At 41.7% G+C, this 18,600-nt stretch overlaps 1 protein-coding gene across 2 annotated transcripts in view; it reads left to right on the top strand.

The window, feature by feature from the left end:
* Nucleotides 1-18,234, top strand: part of LRMDA (leucine rich melanocyte differentiation associated) — a 1,136,435-nt gene extending 1,118,201 nt beyond the window's left edge. The window contains exon 4 of one of the 2 annotated variants that reach the window (XR_011607366.1): nucleotides 15,287-15,340. Coding sequence is in view for 1 of the 2 variants with exons in the window: in XM_071068790.1 (XP_070924891.1) it covers nucleotides 15,287-15,366 (80 nt within the window). In the remaining variant the exon portion in view is untranslated. Of the gene's footprint in view, nucleotides 1-15,286 lie in introns of both variants that reach the window. The other variant, XM_071068790.1, reaches the window with a different exon arrangement.
* The last annotated feature ends 366 nt before the right edge of the window (nucleotides 18,235-18,600 follow it).

Here is an 18,600-nt window from a genome sequence, read left to right on the forward strand (position 1 = left end):
ATGGTTCCAGATGCTCCTGCATACATTTGTGTGCATGTATACATGCATGCATGTACATGTGTGCACGTGTGTGTGTGTGTGTGTGTAGGCAGGCATGGGTGAGGCCTCCCCTTGGAGGAAGTCACAGCCATCCCATAGGAGTTTGCACATTTACACCTTTGGGTTTTAAATATTATGCCGCATCCTGGGCTTTTAGGTGCTGCAGATTATGTATAATAGATGACCTGCATTTACAGAGATGTGTGCTATACAGATGTAAATGTTATTATAGCTTTTATATTTTATGTTCTTGTTGAAAGATCATTTTGTCTTTGAATAATATGGCCATTCAATTTTTTTTGGAGGGGAGGGGGTTATCTTTAAAAGAGAATATGAAATGGATATTGCACATCATATATTTCTTAAAAGTAATTTGGAATTTTAGGGTCTGGGATTGGGGCTGACTGATACACTGCTGTGATGAGATATAACCCCTGGAAAATAACAGCACCAGCACATGCCTGCATCTGTCTAACCTCATAATTCACTTTCACATTGGATTATGGATGTCTGCATTCAGTGAGTCTATCTTCCCTTTAGGTATTATTTCAGCCCTTTGAGATAATAAGGAAAGTTTAATTGCGTTGTTAATTGATTTTTTGCACAACATTATTACCTTGATTGATTGCAGAGTTGATGAAAATGTTAGACACAGGCAGCGTGGAGTATCAGCCAGGCAAGGAGTGGGAGCCTTGTGGAGAATAGATAACCTTGATGTTAAGAGCTATATCCTTCAGATATGTCTTCCCTTGACATATTGATGGCCCTTGAAAAGGGAAAAGCTGATTGTATGCAGAATGCAATCATTAAACCCACTTCAGCTCGCTGTTGATTAATTTGTTTTTTCCTGAAGGATCTAGTTATAGGGAAGGCCTCACTTGTACCAACCACAGCCATTTTCCAGGTTCCAGACTGTGCTTAACTCTCTAGGTGAAGGGAAGTGAGGAGGGTGGCTTGACTGAGATGGGAAGATTATCTTAGGGTGCACAGGGTGTGTGCTTAAGACTCACAAGGTGTCTCCATGCTCAGGAACACTCTATGTCCTGCACCATGCTGATTTTCCTGAAATTATTGATTCTTTAAAATGCCAATAGCAAGGAACCCTTCACTGAGACCTGGTGGAGGATGAAACTGTCATTTGGGGATTCTCAGGAAGGTGTTCACCAGTCCAGTGGTATCAGAAGAGACATGGCACTCAGGAGTTTTTATTATACATTAGGTAAAACCCTGCATGAGACTGCCCCCATGATTGGAGAATTTAGTTGTTATTGGGGTGTGCCCATGTGTGTGTGTGTGTATAGAGGGTGATGATAAGAAGGGATTTCTGCAGACAGTTTCTTATATTTTCAATTACTCCTCTCCCTGGCCTTATATGACACTTTCTTAGAAAAGTTTATTGAAAGCCATCATCATTTTTTTCTGAGTCCAGGGCCATCTTCATGGTAGCAAAAATCAGGTTGATTGATCAGTTGGTTTACTGATGGATTGATAGGACTTCTGTCCTGTTTCCCTCCTCTCAACTCACACCACTTCATTCGCAACTGCCCAACCCTGCACAGAGCCTCAGTGGCCTGACTTTATGGGCAAAGAAGTTGCCCCTCTGGAAGAATGCAAGCTCTTATACACACAGTACTCCTGGATAGCCTCATCTTCTAGGGAGAACGGATTGCTTCTCCTGCCACCCCCTCGCCAGCTTCCATGCTTATTACTCATGGAACATTCTGGCTTATTTTGCCCTCTTCTTTCATTTGTGGCTGTACCCAATATTCATTCAAACAAAATTTCAATTGTATAGCATTGCTGGAGGCCTACCAATAGTTACATCACCTTCCTGGAGTCCTGAGCCCCCGGGGAGAGGTCATGTGGGCTTCTCCCTGTACCACAGAGCACCCTGTAGATGGAATTCTCTGTGTGATGCTAAGCACTGTTTCTCCTCAGGTGCCCCACCCCCTGCATTATGAGTCTTTCTTCTCCTGAACTCACCACTGGTGCCCAGGGAGTCTAATATCCATAGAGTCTTGGCCCTCAATTACCGTAATGGCTTATAATGAGATTTTGGCCAAGTAGCAGGTAGCAGGTTATTACTTCCTGCTCAGTGTGGGCAATGTCTACGCTGTTAATTTGTGTTGCCGAATGTAGCTTAGAGCTGGGCATCAAACTGTCGGAGCCAGATGTATTCTATTAGGTGCGAGGCTCACATTGGCCCATAGGCGGTTTTTTTTTTCCCCCAATATGGAAGCATGTTAACTTACCACAGGGTGAATCCTGACAAATTCAAGCCAGCCAAATAAAAGGGGTAATATCCCAAGTCATCCAAGTAGTACATTCTAGGGACAGATAACACCTGGTACCACCCACTGTCAGCAGTGTCTCTCTGACTGGGGCATTCTATTGATACGCAAAAAACACACCCATCTTAATATTGCTGGAGAGACTCTGGTGCCTTCATTAAGTTTTAATGAGCCTGACCCTAATGAAAGCCCTTATAACATGCTCTTCTACTATTTTCCTTGTCTTTATCTTGGGCAGAAAAAAAGGTACAGAGGTTCATATAACTCTTATAACCTGCTTTCTACTATTAATTCTTCCTTAACCTACAGTTTCTTGCACTAACATATACATGCACACACATACACACATACACACAATTTTTTCTCAAAGCAGGTTAGAGGGTGGGGAGTTGAAGATTGGGAAATTATGAACATATTTTACCATTTGGCACTGGGATGAGCTAGTGTCCAAGAATTATGCTGTGCTTTCTGCAACAACAGACTCATTTTTTGTAAAGCAAACTTCTTTCGGTTAGATTATATATCATCAGCTTCCCTTTGTTTTCTTTTCAGAGAAAGCACTTTAGGGTGTGCTGGAATTAGGAAAGATTATGGTAATATCAGTACAGGAAGAGTTTGTTTGGGTTCTAATGAAGGGTAGGCGGAGGCTGGACCAATGGGCCCAAGAAAGGAAGGCCTTTTCCCCAATCCTTGCAGGGTTTGAATTATGACAAACCCAGTTGTTACGGGGTTTTGCTTAATTTTATTTGAAAGGATTTTTTTTTTTTTTTTTTTTTTTTTTGGAGCTTAAAGAATTAGGAAAACAAGAAAGCAACTTGTCTTTATTTTCAATGACTCTCAAGAAATTTCAGCCTGCAGAACCAGACAGAACTGTGGGTTTTCCCTGCTTTTGATGTAAGCTCTCTAATAGGAACAGATCTAAAACCCAAAAGCAAATTTCTGCTTGAGAGCAAAGCCAAAATTCCCATTCAGACTCTGCAGGAGGACCCCCACTGCTCAGATTTCTTCATACAAGATTCTGTCAGTTTTGGGGGAGTCTAAAGACTTTATGTGAAATTTTTCCTGCAAGTTATTTTTTGGTTATACTTCATAAATGATGGTTCAGATCTATTCTACTTATCCAAAGAAACTGTTTTCTTCTTTTTTCCTGTTAATGTAATTGCACATCACTAAAATTTGAATGTTTATGGTTATTCTTTTAGATAAAGAGCTGGAACAACCTTTTATTATTATTATTATTTAGGTACCATTAGTTTTCAGACTGCTATTGGGGATAAAATAAAACCTCCATTTACCAAAACTCAAGACATTAGAACCCTCAGTTAACCAGATTTTTTAAATCTCTGGTTTTAGGTAGTCTTGATTTTACAAGAATAAAAACTAATGTCATGAGTTTTACTTTTTAAAAAGAAATAAGGGCCCCTCTTTAGGTTGTCCTAAAACAGTGTTTCTTAAAGATGGTCCCTCAGGATTGGCATCACCTGGGAACTCGCAAAAATGCATACTCTTGGCCCCGACTCAGATCCACGGAATCAGAAACTCCGGTGAATTGGGCTTGGCAAACTGTGTTTTAACAGGCCTTCTCAGTGATTCTGATGCATGGGCAAGTCATAGAATCACTGTCCCAGGGCTAACCCACACATTTCTACCTATAACTGTCCAGGGATGTATAATAAATGCTGGGGTTCAGAATAAGTATGCTGAGATCTTTTCATCTATTCCACAATTTAAAAAAAATGTACTGCATACCTACTATGCCATAGCTTTACGATGCATGGGTGAAAAGCTGTCGTTTTCGATTTTTTGGAGCTCACATAAGCAGGAGATCCTAAGATCTTGAGAAATGTTCAATCCGCAGCCTTCTCACCCCATCTAAACTCCTAACTGTACTATCCTCACTAAAGGCACTCAAAGAAATATTCAGTTGTGGTCACTATGATTACCTAGTAAGACAGTGAAATTGATTTTGGTTTTAGTGTCTTATGCGTGAAAATTCAAAAAGGTTTTTAGCTAACCATGAGTTAATGAGATAATTTAATTAACAAGGACCCAACATTCCCCTAGTGGCTAGTCACGTGACTGTTATATTAGGAAAGTTAAGAAGATGTGTGAGGGCCATTTTATACTTGCCTCACTGACCACTTGAGAGGCCTCTCGGCTGAAATGGAGAATAACACCTGGACCCAGCTCTGGTTTCCCCTGCTTTGAAGGCCAGTAACTCCAGTTTGTGTTTACTCCTTCCCTGATTGAATCCACTCATGTATTTTTATCCTATAAAATTCTAATTTAAAATGCCATTCCCTAGAATGTTATACCTTTATTGCTGTTTTTTGTTTTTGGTTTTTTTTTTTTTTTTTTTTTTTTTTAAATAATGATGTGTTTGAAATCTCTAGAAGCCCACAAATACCTTTTTCTCCTAAAGGGAGGTGATCATTCGTTGTTCCAGGCATGAAAATAGTTACTTGACCCATGTACCAGAGACCAATGATGGGGATCAGATGAGGATCAAACAGCAGCTGGAATTATTGTCATATTTTTATTTGAGTAGCTTCTGCCTCTCTCTGTTTTGATGACACTGGGACCAGGTATCCTAAGAAGGAAGGCAGTGGCTGGGTGGATTTGCAGGAAGGGGGAGCATTAAAAGAAGATAACTTTGTGTGTATATTGATCCATTTTTCATGTTTATTTATTTTTATGTTTTTTACTTTTTTGACTGTCAAATGGTGGCAGCTCCACGCCATCGGATGGCATATCTTTTTGAACTTTCATGGTAAAAATGACTTTTCCCGCTAAGAAATGCAGGAAATTTTTGTTTATTATTTTGAATGCTTATTTACATTTGTGGAGGTGATATGCAAAAATCCCCAATCTCTGAGCCTGGAAGATTAATTAGAACACTTGATGGTAAAGAAAATCAGTCCCTGAAATTGAGGCGAGAAGAACCCCAAAACGGGGGGCAAGGAGTGTCTGATAGCCCTATTCCTGAAAGCCTTCAGCGCAGATTGACCAAACATGACATATTGATCATTCAGGAACCTATAATTGGTGACCAAAAGCACAGTGCGGCTTTAATGACTCTCCCTGAATAGTTGCCGCTATTTATTTATTTATTTATTTTTTTTTAAAGCAAGCGGCTGCTTTCCTAAATTCATGCTGCCCTCTAGTGGTGATGCTCCCGACTTCAGCTGGAAGGTGGAAAGGATGAATGTAGAGATAATGGCGGGAATGGAGGAGGTGGTGACGGGGTGGCCTTTTCCTTTGTTTCTTTTTTCTTTCCTGTCTGAAAGATGTCTGAGTTCCTCACGCAAGCACTGAGAAAGAAACGTGAGGCCAGAGCACTTGACCACTGTCCGTTTTGACTGACAGCCTGGTTGATGTGACATCCATCACGGAGCCGCACTGAAGGGCACTTCACAAATCTGAACGGTTTCGCATCCCATCTCGGCATGCACTTTGGAATCCAGCCCATCTCAAATCCATTGAGCCCTACTTAGAATACAGACATAGGAGAGAGGAGAAACACACTCACACCAAACTAGTCTTGCAGTTCAAGTTTCTCTCTAAGAAAAAGCAAGTAGGAATGAGCCTACTAAGTAAGGATGTGGGTGATCTTTGATGTTCTCTGGAGACCCCTGGTTCCTGTGAACAGGACTGAACAAATAAATAATGAATTTGAAAAATAAGCGGAAAAGCAAAATTTATATTCCTGTCGCCAAGGCAGTGTCTTATAATTCAGGGATATTTCTGGGCTAGATAGAGTTGTATGGGTGCCTGGTCTGGTTCTGTCACCTTCCAAAAGCCAGTTGAAACCTTATTTTTCTACTCTGTAAAATGAAGGAATTTACCTGAAATGAAGTTCTTTAAATTCTTTCTCAGCTTTAGAATCCTTCAATACAGTTAAAGAAATATTTATAAAGAAAAGTTTACCGTTCTGTATCCAAGCTTACTAGGCAGTACAGCAAATCACAGAGAATCCTTATAGGACAGTGTAAACAATTCATTGTTTAGGAAGTCAAGAACAAAAACTGTTTCAGGCTTCATCTTTGCTTGGACCAAAAAAAAAAAAAAAAAAAAAAAAAAAAAAAAAAAAAAAGTACCCTGATGCTAAAAAACAAAATTTGGACTGCTAAGAAGATTTAACAGTTCATTTGGGGGGGTAGTAGACGGAGGTGAGTACTAGACTGACAGGAAAGATTCTCAGAATGGAGTTTGGCTCTCTAGCCCTTTATTGGAGCTCTCCTGTTTGTTGCTCCTACCTCGGTAGGAGCCAAAAAAGGGAGCTCCCAATAAAGGGGCTAGTGAGCCCATCCTCCATTCTGAGAATCTTTCCTGTCAGTTTGTACTCACTCGTTACTACCCCCAGTCCAAAAAAATAGGAAATTAAAAGGCATTGACATCTAAGCGAAAGTACATTGTCTGTTTCCTTTCCAGGATTCACAGAATGGAAATATTCGCTGCCAGATAATTTTTAATCTGTTAGTCTAATGTTTCTTTCATGTGGAGAGGACTGAATGGCCCACCCAGTCTGGATAGAGCCACGGCGCCTGTAACCTGAGTGTGGGGTCCAGGACCCAAGGTGGGACAGCAGAAAATGTCACCAAGGATCTGCTCAAAGATGCAGTTATTTCTCAGACTTGGGCCAGCTTTTCCATTTTCCACTGACAGATTATATGATAGACTATATGAAGAACTTGTCCTGCATTTTCTTCTCCTCTCTTTCCTTCCCCACTTTCCCTTCTTCTTCTAAGATGACAAGCCTCATTTCAGCTGCCCTGGGAGCCCAGGGTGTGTTTTCTAGAGGCTCTGGTTTGTCACACGACAATAAGCCTGCCCACTCTGTGACTGCCTGCGTAGCCTCCCTGGTCTGGGAGGCTAGCCTCACAGCCTTACCTGCTGATCCCCTTCACGACGAATTTTGCAAATATCCCTTCCCTGCTGACCGACTTCCTTCTCCTGTTTTTCCTTCCCTACAAACACGTGGGTGAGACTTGACAAGGCCCAGCATTTGTCTGAGCAGGCTGTGTAATCTGTCCTCTCCCAGTGGAAAGCCACACTGGATGGGTCTGAGCATTGGAGTCAAATGCCCTCTTGTCAAAAGGATAGGTTGCCTGGCCGTTTTGTTAGCTTTCTTTCCAGGTATGGTGCATCCTAACCCTTGAATCGGTGCTCCACACTCTAATATTTTGTCTGGCATTTGGTAGAAGACAACATATCAGAACCCCACAGTTTGGACCCTATCATGCACTCGGTATTCACCTTTCTCCTTCATACTCTTTGTGCTAAGAAATGAATAAAAACTAATGTTTACTCTACTTTATGATAACAGTGCTGGCAGAAATAATCAACCTGGGGAAAAAATGACAGCAACTAATCCTGCACATAATATAATTTATGATGAATGAAAAATGGACCAAAGATTTATATCTTGTTGATATATTGAAAACCACACAAATACATGGGGAGGAATTAGCCTTGATAAAAATAATGAAAACAAAATAAAATTGAAATGAGCTAAAACTACACACAATAAAGTTTGTTGACTAAAGTTTAACAGCAGACACAAGTCTTCTTGTCACAATTTAGATCTGCAATATTTTACTCAAGGAAATGGGACTTTGTAAAAATAAATGACTCTAAAAGAGATTTAGAAGATGTAATCAGCAAATTTAATATTTGGCCAAAGCTGATTGAGGACTTTAACCTTACTGTAAAAATTACATGATAAAGGATTGATCCCATTGAAGATAAATTCAATAAAATAGAAATGAAAATGTTAAAAATAGAAATGCTTTTTGTACTTAAAAATTGATCAAGGAATTAAATTGGCTAAATGGAGTTTGCTGTGAATAATTAATGCTTTTTCAAAGAAAAATTATCAGGCTAGTTTACATGTTTGTATTTATAAACCCAAAGTCAAAGCATCCCTGGAGTCAAAGTTGGGGAATTCAAATGTCTACCAATACAAGACATCAGGGTCAGTGTAGTAGGGTAGGAATACCCTTGTGGGTTGTTTTTGTACAATGAAGGTGAAGCAGGAAGCATGGTTTGAAGTGGTCACTGCAGTATTTAGCAAAGGACAGTGTGCAGTACCCCCCCAACCTATGGTGCAAGAGCCCTAACAGAGGTTTGGGGGTTGGCATGCACTGTTGTAATGCAGTACCCCATTCCCACCCAAGATGCAGATGATTAACCGAGACACTTGCCTGAAGTCATGCTCAGCTGGGTTGGGAAGCAAGTCTCACACTTTTTTTTTGCTTTCTCTACCCTCCCCTGGGTAAGGTGGAGAGCCTTTCTTCATTTCATCTCCAACCCGAGGCATCTCAGATGTGCTGCAGATGAAGGGAAAATATACTGGGTGGAGAGAAAGGTCTTTGTCCTCCTTCCTCAAAAACTGCTCCCACACAATCCCTTCCCCTAATACCTTTTAAAGTCTCTCTTCTTTATTTTGTCTTAGTATTTAAGTAGCTTACACTGAAGTAGGATGTTGTGCTGGGAGCCTGTCATTTCGCAGGCTCCGCTAAATCCTGTGTGATAGCCACAGCAGAGCTGATAGCACATCACATGGGCTGACCTCAGGGCATTGCTCCAGCTACTTCTCAAGATCATAAAACATGGGTGTTTATTCCTTTCCAGTTCCCCGTGCATTCATGGCCGCACTTAACAAAGACCGAGGAATGTGCTTTCTGGGGAATGTCCCTTTCCAGTGTGTGATGTTTACAGCTCTTTAGGCCAGATGATAATGTTCACTGCACTTCTCTCTCTCTTTTCAACTAGATGTTGTGATTGCTTTGCTTTTGTGGGAGAAAGTGTTTGGGGTAAAAACAACACCAGGATTTAGGAACTGAGGCCGTTGCCTCCTGTTACTCTTTCTTTTTCAATGAGGCAAATATTTAATCTGTATATATTTTCAGAGTGTTTCAAATGTCTGAAGTCATACCAGAGGTTAAAAGATAAGTGTCCAGCAATTGACATTCCTTACTTTGTAGATTCTGTGTAAATTTTATGTACATGATTATTTTAATGGTATTCATTTATTCAACAAATATTTATTGAACATCTCCTCTGTACCAAGTGCAGATGCTCTCCAACTTACAAAGGTTCAACCTATAATTGTTTAATTTTACAAAGTCATTCACATTTGATAGAAGCTGTAACCCCATTGTAAGTCGAAGGGCTTACAACTTCAGATAGTTTCAAGTAATGATGAATTTTTGGTTTACAATAATTTCAACTTACAATAGGTTTATTGGGACATAGCTCCATGGTAAACAAGATGCTTCTGTGTGGTTTTAGGTAGCGGGTGTTAGAAATTGGGGAGGAGGGAGAATATTGTAGGGGATGACACATTTATGGACATGTATAGAGTCCCATGGAAACATTGTTCTAGAGCCTTCTGCGGTGGACCAGGATGCTCCTGATCACCTTTTCCTCTCTGTCACTGGGCCCATCCACCTCTTCACAACATTGTTATCACCTTTTGCAGGGGTCATGAGGTGTCTAGTTCCTTCCTTTCCATATAGGTTACAGAACAGAAGTTCTATGGGGGAACTGTTCATCCCCTGCCTCCATCCTAGTGCTAATTATAACCTCCTCATATCACAATGGGATTGAGATATGTTTGTGATTCCATAGCTACATTTAGAAACTGATATGAAATAGCATTTAAAATAACGATCCCTAAAGTGATGACTACCAAAACTAACAACAGTGATAATTATTCTATTTTACAAATATAAATGTATTGGTTCAACCTACACTCTAGTATCAAATGCATTTTTGTAATTTACATGCAGATTCTTTTTTTTTCACCACTAAAATATTAATGACAGACCACTTGCTTTGATGGCTAGGCTTTAGTTCTGTTGAATACGGAGTTATGAGTCTTGGGCTTATGCCAAAGCTGTGGGACACAGCCTAGTTAGTGGTCAGCACTTCTAGCTGTGAGTATGAAATACAGGTTGCAGGAAAGTTAATGAAAACCCTTTCCTCTGGGATTTTGGGGTCCTCCAGAGGCCCCCTTCTATCCAGGTTATGCTTTAGGGATACAGGCTGGATGGGTTTCAAGGGCTGACTTAGTCTAAATCAATTTTTTTATTGACTAACCTGTTGAATTTGTCTCCTGCATCAGGGCAGTATTGGACCTGGTGTTCTCATCTTCATAAGGAAAACATTGGAAAATGCCCAATCACCTATTTCAGAGCTAAAATGAACCTCTCAGATTATCTGGCCCCTTGCCCTTGTTTTACAAATGGGGAAACCAGCCCAGGGAGAGAAAGGGACATGTACATGGTCACATGACTATTAGGGCAGGGCTGGATCTAAATGCGGGTCTTTCCCCACTTCGCCTTACTAAATAGACTATTGAACTGCAGCTGGTATTGTGAGGCCGTCCAGGAATCAGGGAGTCCAGGATGCTGGATGAAATGAAAGGATATGCAAGAATTCCCTTCCCTGGACTGGACTCTCAGGGCCTCCCCCAGCAAAATCGCTGCTACTGACCCTGCAGTCCCAGCCTTACATCCAAGAAAGGAGGCTGAGTCCCACCCACTCAGGCAGCCCCAAGGTTATAACTTAATCTGCATAATTAGGACATCCATTCCAGAGGGGGAAAACATGGAAAAGATAAAGGGCCTCTTTAAAACAGATTCTTCCTGATAAATTTTTTTCATAATTATAGCTTTAACAGCTTATGGTGATGGGAAAGCTGGCTACTTAAGAAAAATTAGGAGTCTCATTTGGCAGGAAAAGAATCCCCCGGGGGACAGTGCCCTGTCATTTTTCAGGGTCTCTGGAAAAGAAACCCCACACAGACAGCTGCACGTCAGCCTGACACAGGGCAAGCCTGCTTTACTTAATATGGCCAAAGCCAGATCTTTTAATTAAAAACACTGCATATGCCATTAAATGCGTTGTTCCCCCTCCAGTCCCAAGACGTTGTAGTTTGAGGAGATACAAACAAATGAATACGTTGCAGATGTTCAGAGAAACCATTGCCTACTTGAGTCACAAACCAGCGGGTTCCCAAATTCCAGCCTCGGAGTGCCTCCCCATCAAAATGTTCTTTGCAAGCAAACTGTTCCCTCTGTAATTTTCACAGTTTATGGCAGTTGCCATGGCGGGAGAAGAAGGGCCGTGGGGCGGACGAGGGAGAGAGAAACGCAATGCCACCTCACTTAATTTACCAGCAGAGCCTCATATTTTACAAATAACCTTTATGATAAATAAAGGCCTGTGGCCACACATGGGACTGTGCTGTTCTGTGCATGTTTGCTTTTCCTGGCTAATTTTATTTATTTATTTTTGAACACAAAAGTCACATATTGGGGGTAATCACATCCCGACTCTGAGATCTGGGAGGAGACCCACAGAGGCAATGCTCGCTTAATTTCAGCCACCGGAGATGGTTTGAGTTTGACAATTTCAGCCGATTCTTACCATCACTAGCCAGAGCACCTTTCCGCCCAGGCGAGTCCCGGCAGCTGGATCTCATTTTCAACTGCCAGGCCATCCCCACGCCTTCCTGGAGCAGCCCACAGACTGAGTGCCGTCCGTTCCGGGAGTTTATTCAAGGTGACAGCTCCTCACACAATGGCCTTCTGATCACCTCAAGTAGCCAAGATATCAGTGGGGTCGGGTGTGCTCCTCCTGCAAATTCCAAATTTAGATTGACTGAGGTTATCCTTAGGCCCCTTGTCCCCACCGCTCCAGCAGAACAGAACTGCCAGGACCTTCGCAGCCGCAGTGAGTTTTGTAATGATGTCTGGGGAGAGATGTTCTGCAGGGGCAGGCAGAGAAGACCCCGAGTGATGGGGAGTGATGTCAGCTTTCGTTAGAGCGGCAGACAGCGTTAGAATATCCTTGGCATAATATGGCGCTGGTATCTCTGTCAGCATCTCTGTTTTCTGTCACCGCACACAATCCTGGGCCTGTCTACAACCCTGACGGTGTCTTTTCAGATCAGGCTGTTGCCAGCACAGAGACTAGCTCCGCTCTTCACCACATAGCCCCTTTGTTTGAAGTCTGCCCTTTTGTCATTAATGCACTTGATGTCTATTTAAATCTGACAGTGAATGTGGTATCTGTTTTCCTGTCAAGAGATCATTGACAATATTAATACCTCATGTCCTTGCCTCATTTTCCAAGCGCTGACACCTAGCCACAGTCTCCTGCATTCATCAAACAGCCTTCTCTCACCAGGATGTCTATAAATATTCTTACTTCCAGGCCCAAAGAAAAAGGGTAGGCCTTGAAAAGGGCTTTTATCAATGCCAGCCAGAAAGAAGGCTTGGGAATGTGGCACAGAACACATCACAGCCCACGTTCCAGGAGCATCCAGCCTGTTTCTAGGGCGGCACTTGCCGTCCAAGTTCCATCTAGGTGAGCTCTGGAGTTGAAGTTTACCCTGGAGCAAGGGAAGAAAAAAAGCAGTTGAATCCCTGAATGTACTGGAGAGTTTACTGGAGATAGGGCACTCATGGTGGGTGGTGTGTGTGTGTGTGTGTGTGTGTGTGTGTGTGTGTGTGTGTGTGTGTCTGCCTTTCATCCTTTTGCTTAAGAGAAAGATTGTGTTCTTTATGACATCCAACAGACCGTATCCATTCCTTTTTATTAGAATTCATGTTATCCTAGTGCTGTAGAAAGAAATTAGCATCCTTTGGCCCCATCCTTCCACATTCTTCAGGGTTTATTTGAATCAATTATGTTTAAGGAAGCCCTCTGTGGATACCTGGCAGAACCGAGGCACTCCCACCCAGGCCTGTAGTGGATGCTATTCCTGGAGCAGAGCCTGACCAGAAAACCCCACAGACCCACAGGATCCTGGCATGGGTGACAATATTAGTACAATGCTGATGGCTACATTATTCAGCACAATAAAGGAAACAGCCCAATGCCAACAACTAAAAGAATAATTTAGGTCCCGAGAAGGGTCTCAGTGAGGTTCCATCCAAGCTCAGTTTCCAGGCACCAGACCAATACTGAAAACCAGAAACTGGGGATTGGGGGCCAAGGAGAAAGCATGACCAAGGAGGAAGAATGATCCACAGTAAACTTGCTCATGGGAACATGGCAGGAAATAAAACTAATGAGAGTGAGCCCAAGGCCAGCTTTGAGGCCATGGAACAATGTCACCCTCTCTCCATTGCCAACTCTGAGAGACTCTTTGACCCTAGCAATTTCTAGCTTTCTTCCAAGTCATCCAAACCAGGGAGCATCTGCTTTAGTTATACCTGATGTAAATGACGAGTTGATGGGTGCAGCACACCAACATGGCACAAGTATACATATGTAACAAACCTGCACGTTATGCACATGTACCCTACAACTTAAAGTATAATAATAATAAATAAATTTAAAAAAAAGTTTCTAAAAGTCATTTTGATCCTTATGTAAGAATAAGGTTTGAAGTTTTGTAGTGGAGAAACATCTCTTTTACAGTTGCAAAAAATATTTACTACTTAGAACTTCTGATGTGAAGAACCTGGTTAATTTCAAGTGCTAATTTGTCACAAATTAAAAAAATAAATGAGCTTGTTGGTTTCACACTATTACACTGATGGAAATAAAAATAATCATGTCCCTAGGTAGCTATTTTCACAAGCAGATTTGTGGCTCTTAAATGAATGTCTTATGGACATTTCCTTTCTTTGTTTTTTTCAAGTTGTGTACAGTTAGTTCAGAGACTCAAGTCCAATTACTTCTAAGACAACTCCGTCTAACTGAATTTAAAATAGGTTTTTCTAAAAAAAGAAGAAAATAAAAACGCAGGTGGCGAAAACAAAACAGATTTTTCCTTGATAGTCCTACAGAGCTTTCATAATAACTATGGAGGTGATTTCTTATGGGTATTTAGAATAAATAATGAGTTGACTAAAAAAGTTCAACCCTACTGTAGGGGCATGTTTCATTGTTAAGTCTCCTACAGTCTCCTTGAATGAGAGGAGAGCCTTATGTGGAGCCACAGAGTTACTTAAAGTAAAACTGAAAATGGAAATCAAATGCTTTCTGACCAGAGAAAGAGAGTTCAGGATGCCTGTAAGAAGCCATTTAATGTTGGAGGCTCTGTTCCTGTCCATGTGGAGTTTTTTTGGTTTGTTTGTTTGTTTTTGTTTTGATGGCGTCTGGCTCTGTCACCCAGGCTGGGGTGCAGTCGTGCAATCTTGGCTTACTGCAAGCTCTGCCTCCCGGGTTCATACCATTCTCCTGCCTCAGCCTCCCAAGTAGCTGGGACTACAGGCGCCTGCCACCACATCTGGCTAATTTTTTTTTTTTTTTTTTTTTTTTTAGTAGAGAAGGGGTTTCATCGTGTTAACCATGATGGTCTCAATCTCCTGACCTTGTGATCCACCTGCCTCGGCCTCCCAAAGTGCTGGGATTACAGGCGTGAGCCACCGCGCCCGGCCGTCCATGTGGTATTTTGTCAACACTGCCTCTCTTCCTTAATCATCCCATATGTGTTCAATGCCTGGTGCCTGCCAGGATTTGGAATATTCTCTCTAGAAGTTAACAATATTGCTTCATGATAAAGGGTATCAAAATAGTCACATTCTGGGAAGATTGTTCTGTCTTTTGCTTGGGCTGGGTTCGTCTTTAAATTCTTAATTTTCCATTCTTAGAAACTCTACTAAGGGAAACTGGAGTGAGGAGAGGCTATATTCTGGGGAGTAATTGGCCAAATTAGAGAAGTACCTAACATGTGGAAGAGAAGTCATGCAGAAAGCGATATTCCTAGGAACCTGTATTTGTAGTGACATTTTATTTCAATGTCAACTCTGAGGTCGACAGAACCTCCTTGTCTGTGAGGACAAAAAGATAGAGTTCTTCCTTTCTGGGGCTTCATCCACTTTCTGCTGCCCGTTGGATCTGTGATTGTCTTGCATGTCTGTTTTTCAGTGCCTGTGGCTTCCCTGCTATGCTAATTGTGCCACCTGTAATGATATGTGTCTTTTTATTCACAGGTGTCCTGGGGAAGTGTCGCTACATTTACTACGGAAAAAACTCGGAGGGCAACAGGTTTATCCGAGATGACCAGCTCTGAAACCAAGTTCTGTATACCTTCACCCATTTCATGAAAATAAAATCAAAAGGGAAATCAAAAATAAAGACAACGCTAAAGAAAAAACAATAGCCCACGTCGCCTCTCTTTGGGAAAAGCTATGACTTCAGCTTTTGGAACCTTCTGCTGACTTTGCCAGGCCTGTCAAGATGATCCTTCTGCCTTAGACTGAGTGGTCACATAGAGATTGACATGATTGCCCTTAAGCAGGTCTCATCCACCAGGGTGACAGACAGCGGTGGCGAAGCAACGGGGCTGACAGCATAAGCACCATGATAGATTGCCTGGTCCTGCCACTGCTCACAGGGGAGCAGAGGTCACACCTGGGGCCTCCCTGGGCATGCTCAGTGGCTGCAGTCAAGTGAGAAAGACTGTCTTCAGCTCACCTATTGAGTTGAAATCCCTCTGATATCATCGTGCTGCGGGCTTATTTTCAGTGAAAAAGTCACAGTTTAGGGGAAGGCCACTCTCCCTCACTCCCTTTAAATCTTCACCTCCTGTATTCTGCATATACATAGCTCCCGTCTCTTCCCCTCCACATTCCTTTAGCATCATTTTTATGACAGATGATGCATTTCAGTTTGCAGCTTTTCAGAGAAGAAGGTATAACTTCCCAGCCAGGTCATACATTTATGGCTGGCTTCATGTTGCTACAATCCCTTTATTGGAGTAAATAGCTTTCCCTAAATCCCTGACTACAAAAGCATGGACTTTTATCTTGTTTCATTCAACTCTAAATCCACTTCTTGCCCTGAATATGATGCAGTGTAAGGCAGCAAGAAATCTTTCTCAGCACGAGGGTTTGGTTGCACCAGGTACTCTTATTCATTAATTTATTTTTAACCGTACACACTTCCAGTGATGCCTGGGGCCATACTTGTGCGTGGGGCTGGCTTGCTCCTTTGGGTGCTATTTAAAGGTAGTGAGGTGATGAAAGATAGAGTGATGGGTCAGGAGGTTAAAAAACAAAATTAAGACTGTCAAAAACACCCACCAAACCAAAGAGTTTTTATAGAAGGCACAAACCTTTTGGATTTCACATTTGTCACGACTTCTCAGAAATCAAATCCATAGGTTGTGAGACGGTGCTTCCTGTATGCTTGGCTGTGCCCTAGCACTAATGTCACAAGGAACATAAGTGTGATCATTGCTAGTTGGGTGACTCTAAGTTTATCTAACTTGCTGGTGCACCAGTCAGATCACTCTAGAAGATACTCAAAAGGCTGATTGTTCTTGACACAATAGTGTTTATTTTTCTGCTTCTTCTTTTTAGACCAAGTGTTCATTGTCCTCCCAGTATTAGGTCAGTTGGATGACAGCAAAACCTGAAAGAGAATCCCTCCAAGTTATAGATACTGGGGACTAGGAGCTGCTATTGGAAAACTATGGGGACTCAGAATCCCTAAGCTGCCCAAGGAGAACCTACTTTCTCAGCTCTAGCCCGTTTACATAGCCTCTGGCCCACTGAGTCAACACAGGCCTTGAATGATATGTATTGAGGCTGGCAGGAGTCCCTGTTAGAGATTATGCAACCCTTGTTAATCAGTTCTTTAGACAAGTTAACATAAAAATCCTCAAAACCATGAATAATTGGAGAATGTTGAATGTTTGCCTTTATCTCTCAAATCCATTAGTAACTGGAGTTGAGTACCTTTTCTCTGTTTGATCTACAAAACAGCACTGGAAAAATGCTTTACATTATCTGCATTTGGTCCCACCCTGGGTCGTTGTTTAGAAGCATCAACACATGCTTTCTCCCTGGCATAATATGGGCAGCCAGAGTTCTGTGCAAGGGCAGCTAGACGAGTCCGATGTCATATCCAATCTAGCCGCACATATATCCTTGTCTTTATAAAAGGCTTTAACCCTGCCTCAAACAATAAAAAAGCACTTGTGAACTGACCACAGAATTTTTCCATCTTTATTTTTCTTACTTGTTTACTTTTTTTAATGTCAGAACCATTTGTATCATGCGCAGGAATGTCTCCCTCAATGTGAGCTTTGGAGGCAAAACATATTTTTGGAGTGAGTTATTGGCCACATTGTTTCCCTCTCTTTGGGTTGTTTATTTTCTTCCAGAACGGTGTAATAACTTTAATTAAGATTAGCTTTAATTGTAAATTACCTAAAGGCCATCACTAAGGTATATTCATCTTATTGATAGAATTGTAGTGAGCTTTGTTTCTCTTAGGGAGGGATAATGATAATGAAGTGCTGGGTTGCTCACAGTTCCACTGTGTGTTAACCAGATTTCGCTGTGCTAGAGCTAGATTTTGGTCTGAATTGGCAGAGGTAGAAGCCATGCTGCATGTTTATCTTAAATCTGTAGGAATTTCCCAAGCCTTGTTTTTCAAAGTCGAGAAGTAGAAAGTAATAAATTCAATCAGGGCCCAGACATGTTTTGTACCTCCTTTACCCTTTGGTCTTTCTTCCTTTTATCCTATTCCACTGAGCTTGTTCTTTGGGGATTGTGGTGCCTGACATCCCTGTCTTCCCTCCCCTAGGACGCTGACCTGAGTGGAGAGACCTCGGCAATACAAGGCTGTCCTGCAACTCTCTGTTGCCTCAGCAATGTCAGGACGACTGTCTCTTTCCTAAGTAACATAATTTTAAAGAACAATTTGTTCCTTAGGGAATAATGTCTTGGATTGTGGGGAATCCTATTAAAAGTACAACTATTGCGATCATTTGCTTTTACTTTTACCAGCCTCGCTCATAAACCCTCCATCTGTTTGTTGCTTTAAATAGAAGCACATTAGAAGAGATTATCACTTGATCAGGCTGCATGTCTGAGTGTTGTGTGTTTTCACATACTCATGTATACTAAGGAATAAAAGAAAGCAAACCACAGATTCTGGATGAAAGGATTTTTTCATTTTTGTGTGTGTGTGTGTGTGTGTGCATGAGTGTGTTTCCAGCAGAGACGTATCTTGCACATTTTCAAGGGAAAAATGTCTTTCTTGCTGTTTTCAGGAAATAACCTGGCTGTCTTTCTTTTCTTTGTTAACATGCAGACCAAAAACAATCCACAGGGCCCTTTTCATCAAAACAATAATGGTGTTTAGTACTTGCTACTGGCAAAGGCAGCCTAAATCAGGTCTGTGTGGCTGCAACACAGGTAATGCCCAGCATGGACACAACAGTACCCATTGAGACTCTTCCTTGGTGTCCGTCATTGTAGCTGATCCAGTGTGACCTTTGACCATCTGCTTCTTC

This window comes from Macaca nemestrina, chromosome 9, assembly GCF_043159975.1.
Source record: "Macaca nemestrina isolate mMacNem1 chromosome 9, mMacNem.hap1, whole genome shotgun sequence".
NCBI lineage: Eukaryota > Metazoa > Chordata > Mammalia > Primates > Cercopithecidae > Macaca > Macaca nemestrina.